The 8,272-nt window shown below is 32.6% G+C and overlaps 2 protein-coding genes across 2 annotated transcripts in view; both read right to left on the bottom strand.

The window, feature by feature from the left end:
* Window positions 1-7,451, bottom strand: part of LOC128384119 (RLA class II histocompatibility antigen, DP alpha-1 chain-like) — a 17,893-nt gene extending 10,442 nt beyond the window's left edge. The window contains exon 1 of the mRNA XM_053343699.1: window positions 7,317-7,451. Coding sequence (XP_053199674.1) covers window positions 7,317-7,404 — 88 coding nt within the window. The 5' untranslated portion in view covers window positions 7,405-7,451. The remainder of the gene's footprint in view (window positions 1-7,316) is intronic.
* The window catches only part of LOC128384127 (H-2 class II histocompatibility antigen, E-S beta chain-like), a 167,593-nt gene that overhangs the window by 26,524 nt on the left and 132,797 nt on the right, over window positions 1-8,272 (bottom strand). The window lies entirely within an intron of this gene.

Here is an 8,272-nt window from a genome sequence, read left to right as displayed (position 1 = left end):
TATATAGTGTAGGTGTTATATAGTGTAGTTATATAGTGTAGTTATATAGTGTAGTTATATAGTGTAGTTATATAGTGTAGTTATATAGTGTAGGTGTTATATAGTGTAGTTATATAGTGTAGTTATATAGTGTAGGTGTTATATAGTGTAGTTATATAGTGTAGGTGTTATATAGTGTAGTTATATAGTGTAGGTGTTATATAGTGTAGTTATATAGTGTAGTTATATAGTGTAGGTGTTATATAGTGTAGTTATATAGTGTAGGTGTTATATAGTGTAGTTATATAGTGTAGTTATATAGTGTAGTTATATAGTGTAGTTATATAGTGTAGTTATATAGTGTAGTTATATAGTGTAGGTGTTATATAGTGTAGTTATATAGTGTAGGTGTTATATAGTGTAGTTATATAGTGTAGTTATATAGTGTAGTTATATAGTGTAGTTATATAGTGTAGGTGTTATATAGTGTAGTTATATAGTGTAGGTGTTATATAGTGTAGTTATATAGTGTAGGTGTTATATAGTGTCGTTATATAGTGTAGTTATATAGTGTAGGTGTTATATAGTGTAGGTGTTATATAGTGTAGATGTTATATAGTGTAGGTGTTATATAGTGTAGTTATATAGTGTAGGTGTTATATAGTGTAGTTATATAGTGTAGGTGTTATATAGTGTAGTTATATAGTGTAGGTGTTATATAGTGTAGTTATATAGTGTAGGTGTTATATAGTGTAGTTATATAGTGTAGTTATATAGTGTAGTTATATAGTGTAGGTGTTATATAGTGTAGTTATATAGTGTAGTTATATAGTGTAGTTATATAGTGTAGGTGTTATATAGTGTAGTTATATAGTGTAGGTGTTATATAGTGTAGGTGTTATATAGTGTAGGTGTTATATAGTGTAGTTATATAGTGTAGGTGTTATATAGTGTAGGTGTTATATAGTGTAGGTGTTATATAGTGTAGGTGTTATATAGTGTAGTTATATAGTGTAGGTGTTATATAGTGTAGTTATATAGTGTAGTTATATAGTGTAGGTGTTATATAGTGTAGGTGTTATATAGTGTAGGTGTTATATAGTGTAGTTATATAGTGTAGGTGTTATATAGTGTAGGTGTTATATAGTGTAGTTATATAGTGTAGGTGTTATATAGTGTAGGTGTTATATAGTGTAGGTGTTATATAGTGTAGTTATATAGTGTAGGTGTTACATAGTGTAGGTGTTATATAGTGTAGTTATATAGTGTAGGTGTTACATAGTGTAGGTGTTATATAGTGTAGGTGTTATATAGTGTAGTTATATAGTGTAGTTATATAGTGTAGTTATATAGTGTAGGTGTTATATAGTGTAGGTGTTATATAGTGTAGTTATATAGTGTAGGTGTTATATAGTGTAGTTATATAGTGTAGGTGTTATATAGTGTAGTTATATAGTGTAGTTATATAGTGTAGGTGTTATATAGTGTAGTTATATAGTGTAGGTGTTATATAGTGTAGGTGTTATATAGTGTAGTTATATAGTGTAGGTGTTATATAGTGTAGTTATATAGTGTAGGTGTTATAAAGTGTAGGTGTTATATAGTGTAGTTATATAGTGTAGGTGTTATATAGTGTAGGTGTTATATAGTGTAGGTGTTATATAGTGTAGTTATATAGTGTAGGTGTTATATAGTGTAGGTGTTATATAGTGTAGTTATATAGTGTAGTTATATAGTGTAGTTATATAGTGTAGGTGTTATATAGTGTAGGTGTTATATAGTGTAGTTATATAGTGTAGGTGTTATATAGTGTAGGTGTTATATAGTGTAGTTATATAGTGTAGGTGTTATATAGTGTAGTTATTTAGTGTAGGTGTTATATAGTGTAGTTATATAGTGTAGTTATATAGTGTAGGTGTTATATAGTGTAGGTGTTATATAGTGTAGTTATATAGTGTAGTTATATAGTGTAGGTGTTATATAGTGTAGGTGTTATATAGTGTAGGTGTTATATAGTGTAGTTATATAGTGTAGGTGTTATATAGTGTAGTTATATAGTGTAGGTGTTATATAGTGTAGTTATATAGTGTAGGTGTTATATAGTGTAGGTGTTATATAGTGTAGTTATATATAGTGGTAGTTATATAGTGTAGGTGTTATATAGTGTAGTTATATAGTGTAGTTATATAGTGTAGGTGTTATATAGTGTAGTTATATAGTGTAGGTGTTATATAGTGTAGTTATATAGTGTAGGTGTTATATAGTGTAGTTATATAGTGTAGGTGTTATATAGTGTAGTTATATAGTGTAGTTATATAGTGTAGTTATATAGTGTAGTTATATAGTGTAGTTGTTATATAGTGTAGGTGTTATATAGTGTAGTTATATAGTGTAGTTATATAGTGTAGTTGTTATATAGTGTAGGTGTTATATAGTGTAGGTGTTATATAGTGTAGGTGTTATATAGTGTAGGTGTTATATAGTGTAGGTGTTATATAGTGTAGGTGTTATATAGTGTAGGTGTTATATAGTGTAGTTATATAGTGTAGTTATATAGTGTAGGTGTTATATAGTGTAGTTATATAGTGTAGTTATATAGTGTAGTTATATAATGTAGTTATATAGTGTAGGTGTTATATAGTGTAGTTATATAGTGTAGTTATATAGTGTAGTTATATAGTGTAGTTATATAGTGTAGTTATATAGTGTAGTTATATAGTGTAGGTGTTATATAGTGTAGTTATATAGTGTAGGTGTTATATAGTGTAGTTATATAGTGTAGTTATATAGTGTAGTTATATAGTGTAGGTGTTATATAGTGTAGTTATATAGTGTAGGTGTTATATAGTGTAGTTATATAGTGTAGTTATATAGTGTAGGTGTTATATAGTGTAGTTATATAGTGTAGGTGTTATATAGTGTAGTTATATAGTGTAGGTGTTATATAGTGTAGTTATATAGTGTAGTTATATAGTGTAGGTGTTATATAGTGTAGTTATATAGTGTAGGTGTTATATAGTGTAGGTGTTATATAGTGTAGTTATATAGTGTAGGTGTTATATAGTGTAGTTATATAGTGTAGGTGTTATATAGTGTAGTTATATAGTGTTGTTATATAGTGTAGGTGTTATATAGTGTAGTTATATAGTGTAGTTATATAGTGTAGTTATATAGTGTAGTTATATAGTGTAGGTGTTATATAGTGTAGTTATATAGTGTAGGTGTTATATAGTGTAGTTATATAGTGTAGTTATATAGTGTAGGTGTTATATAGTGTAGTTATATAGTGTAGTTATATAGTGTAGTTATATAGTGTAGGTGTTATATAGTGTAGTTATATAGTGTAGTTATATAGTGTAGTTATATAGTGTAGTTATATAGTGTAGGTGTTATATAGTGTAGTTATATAGTGTAGTTATATAGTGTAGGTGTTATATAGTGTAGTTATATAGTGTAGTTATATAGTGTAGGTGTTATATAGTGTAGTTATATAGTGTAGGTGTTATATAGTGTAGTTATATAGTGTAGTTATATAGTGTAGGTGTTATATAGTGTAGGTGTTATATAGTGTAGTTATATAGTGTAGGTGTTATATAGTGTAGTTATATAGTGTAGTTATATAGTGTAGTTATATAGTGTAGGTGTTATATAGTGTAGTTATATAGTGTAGGTGTTATATAGTGTAGTTATATAGTGTAGGTGTTATATAGTGTAGTTATATAGTGTAGGTGTTATATAGTGTAGTTATATAGTGTAGTTATATAGTGTAGGTGTTATATAGTGTAGTTATATAGTGTAGGTGTTATATAGTGTAGTTATATAGTGTAGGTGTTATATAGTGTAGTTATATAGTGTAGGTGTTATATAGTGTAGTTATATAGTGTAGGTGTTATATAGTGTAGTTACATAGTGTAGGTGTTATATAGTGTAGTTATATAGTGTAGGTGTTATATAGTGTAGTTATATAGTGTAGGTGTTATATAGTGTAGTTATATAGTGTAGTTATATAGTGTAGTTATATAGTGTAGTTATATAGTGTAGGTGTTATATAGTGTAGTTATATAGTGTAGGTGTTATATAGTGTAGTTACATAGTGTAGGTGTTATATAGTGTAGTTATATAGTGTAGGTGTTATATAGTGTAGTTATATAGTGTAGGTGTTATATAGTGTAGTTATATAGTGTAGTTATATAGTGTAGGTGTTATATAGTGTAGTTATATAGTGTAGTTATATAGTGTAGGTGTTATATAGTGTAGTTATATAGTGTAGTTATATAGTGTAGGTGTTATATAGTGTAGTTACATAGTGTAGGTGTTATATAGTGTAGTTATATAGTGTAGGTGTTATATAGTGTAGTTATATAGTGTAGGTGTTATATAGTGTAGTTATATAGTGTAGTTATATAGTGTAGTTATATAGTGTAGGTGTTATATAGTGTAGTTATATAGTGTAGTTATATAGTGTAGTTATATAGTGTAGGTGTTATATAGTGTAGGTGTTATATAGTGTAGGTGTTATATAGTGTAGTTATATAGTGTAGTTATATAGTGTAGGTGTTATATAGTGTAGTTATATAGTGTAGTTATATAGTGTAGTTATATAGTGTAGGTGTTATATAGTGTAGGTGTTATATAGTGTAGGTGTTATATAGTGTAGTTATATAGTGTAGTTATATAGTGTAGTTATATAGTGTAGGTGTTATATAGTGTAGGTGTTATATAGTGTAGTTATATAGTGTAGGTGTTATATAGTGTAGTTATATAGTGGTAGTTATATAGTGTAGGTGTTATATAGTGTAGGTGTTATATAGTGTAGTTATATAGTGTAGTTATATAGTGTAGGTGTTATATAGTGTAGTTATATAGTGTAGGTGTTATATAGTGTAGTTATATAGTGTAGGTGTTATATAGTGTAGTTATATAGTGTAGGTGTTATATAGTGTAGGTGTTATATAGTGTAGTTATATAGTGTTGGTGGTATATAGTGTAGTTATATAGTGTAGTGTTATATAGTGTAGTTATATAGTGTTGGTGTTATATAGTGTAGTTATATAGTGTAGGTGTTATATAGTGTAGGTGTTATATAGTGTAGTTATATAGTGTAGGTGTTATATAGTGTAGTTATATAGTGGTAGTTATATAGTGTAGGTGTTATATAGTGTAGGTGTTGGGTTTGGTGTGTAAAAAGGAGGTTAGAGGGATTTTTTCCTTTCGGCCAGCGTTTTCGCTGGACGGTGCGGTAAACGCCGACATGGACATGGTATGCTCTATGCACTTTCTATTGAACCAATGTTGCACAATATTCGTTTTTTTATTGATGGTCTGGTTTTATCTGATTGTGACACATGTTTTAATTTATCTGCATATGCTGATGATATTATTGTTATCATACAAAATCAAGATGATGATGACTTTTGGAAAAAGCTGCAAGAGTGAACTGGGCAAAGATTGAGGCCTTAGCAGTTGGGAGTTGGTCTGCAGGTCTTCCTCAGCTGTCAGGAGGGTTGAGCTGGAGGAGGGGAGGCCTAAAGTATCTGGGAGTTTATCTAGGAGATGATCAAACTGTCAATAAGAACTGGGAAGGAGTGGTGGAGAAGGTGGAGGGGAGGCTGGCCAAGTGGAAATGGCTGTTACCTCACATGTCGTACAGGGGAAGAGTTCTAATTATTAACAACCTAGTGGCATCAACCCTATGGCATAAGTTAAAATGTATGGAGCCCCCTGCTGGGCTGCTACAAAAAGTGCATCATGGTTCATTTTTTGTGGGATAATTTGCACTGGGTGCCACAGAGTGTACTTTACCTGCCGAAGGAAGGGGGGGCAGGGGTTGGTACACCTGGGGAGCAGAGTAGCAGCTTTTAGATTACAGTTCCTCAAACGTTACCTCACAGGTAATGACGACGTGGTTAGGAAACCAGTCATGAACATCATTTTAAGGGGAGTCGCAGGTCTGGTTTTAGATGCATCCTTGTTTTTAATGAACTGTGGTTTTATACGTTTGACTCCTTTTTATCAGGGCCTTTTTAGAACATGGACTCTTTTTAAATGGAACAGACTGGAACCTGCAGCTTCACTGTTCTGGCTCCTGGAGGAGCCTCTGATCTACGGGGCCCGCTTGGATATTCAGGACAGCAGTAGACCTGGTCTCACTTAGCGGTTGGTTTCAGCTGGGACAGTCAAGCTGAGATGTATAGTAGACGCTGCAGGTCCACGTCTCAACAACATAAAGGCAGTAGCTGCTCTGTTGGGCCTGAAGTCACATCGCCACACCAGAGACATTTTGGACACTTGGACTAAAAGACTGAGTAACACAGAAAAGGAAATGCTACAGGACTATTTTTCTGAAGTGGACACTCCTGATGGAAGGGATCCTTTCCTTGAACTAGGTCTAACAATAGACCATAATGGATTAACGGGACCATTGTTGGTCTATAAAAATGCTGCTCCTGCAGACCTCCACATGTTCAACGGGAAAGCTCTGTATAAATATTGTGTTCAAGCTTTGAACAAGAAGAAGTTGAACGGGAGAGCAGATAATGTGTGGAGAATCAGATTAAAGGTGCAAGATCACTGTAAACCAGTGTGGAAGCTGTTTTATAAACCGCCTTTAAATAAGAGATCAGGTGATCTGCAGTGGAGAATCCTGCAGGGGGCGCTGGCTGTAAACTGCTTGGTTTCTAAGATCAATCCCACAGTATCCATTACATGTCCTTTCTGTCAGGAACCAGAAACTATCGTTCACTGTTTCCTGGAATGTAAAAGACTTGAAGTTCTGTTTGAAACTCTGAAAACAGTTTTAAAAATGTGGTGAGTGTTGGTGTGAGACTGCTTTTATACTCGGTGCTGGTTATAAGAAGGAGAATGCAAAGAAGTGGCAGCTGTTGGACTTTGTAGTGGGATCGGCCAAACTGCCAAAGAATCAGATAGACGGTGTTTCAGGAAACGAGCTGCTGTCAATGTTTAAGTCGTTGGTGAAAGCCAGAATCAGAGTAGACTTCAGATTTTATTCACTCATGAATAATGTGGATGGTTTTGTGTCTCAGTGGTGTTTTAATACAGCTCTCTGCTCTGTTGTTGAGGAGCAGCTGATTTTTAACTCTGTGTTTTTATGAGATTTAAAAAAAAATGTTCTCGTCTTGTTTAATTTGATAATTATGTATTGTTGATATAGTCCTATTTATTGGAAAATAAAGGTTTCTCTCTCTCTGTCTTTCTCTCTCTCTCTCTGTCTTTCTCTCTCTCTCTCTCTCTCTCTCTCTGTCTCTCTCTCTCTCTCTCTCTCTCTCTGTCTCTCAGTGTATCAGAGTTGAATTGAGTTTAAAGAGTCAACCACTTACCTTTTGCACAGAAGGAGACACAGAGGACACAGGAGAGGATGAGGAGCAGCTCCGACATCTTCATCAACTTCATCATCGTCTTCATCATCACTCTGACTGACTCTGAAACACTCTGACAGACTCTGAAACACTCTGACTGACAGTCAGCAGCAGCTGAGCTCTTACACACAGCTCAGCCAATCACAGAGCAGAGATCCCATGATGTCATCACTGTCCAGGTAGACAGACTCAGTAACAAAAGTCTGAGAGGAGAATAAATGTTGGTCTGAGCTGATCATCACCTGAATATCTGAACAGCACCAGTCTAACACAAAAGATTCAATTAACACTTTAAATATAAAAGTAAAAATATTAAATCTGATAGTAAAATATTAAATATAAAAGTCCAGATGTTTACTGTCAGAGTTCTTCAGACAAACAGCTTCCACATGTTTCTGCTTCATTTCAGAGCAGCCTGGAGGAAGTTTGATGATTTTTAATGATTTCAAATGTTTAAAATCAAATATTTAAATATATCTCTGTAAATATAACTTCCTGTTACTAAACTCAGAAAAAACTGAAGTTATTGTGCTTGGTCCTAAACACCTTAGAAACTCATTATCAAATGACATAATTACTCTGGATGGCATTACTCTGGCCTCCAGCACCACTGTAAGGAACCTAGGAGTTATATTTGATCAGGATCTGTCTTTTAATTCCCACATAAAACATATTTCAAGGACTGCCTTCTTTCATCTGTGTAATATTGCAAGAATTAGACATATCCTGTCTCAAAATGATGCTGAAAAACTAGTCCATGCATTTGTTACTTCTAGGTTGGACTGTTCTGACAAAAACTAGAAAGAGAGATCATATTACTCCCATTTTGGCTTCACTGCATTGGCTTCCCATAAAATCTAGAATTTAATTTAAAATCCTTCTCCTCACCTTCAAAGCTCTTAATGGTCAGGCTCCAT

Source organism: Scomber japonicus, chromosome 22 (assembly GCF_027409825.1).
Source record: "Scomber japonicus isolate fScoJap1 chromosome 22, fScoJap1.pri, whole genome shotgun sequence".
Lineage (NCBI taxonomy): Eukaryota > Metazoa > Chordata > Actinopteri > Scombriformes > Scombridae > Scomber > Scomber japonicus.
Note: the sequence above shows the minus strand (reverse complement) of the source record. Positions and strands in the feature narration are given on the sequence as shown.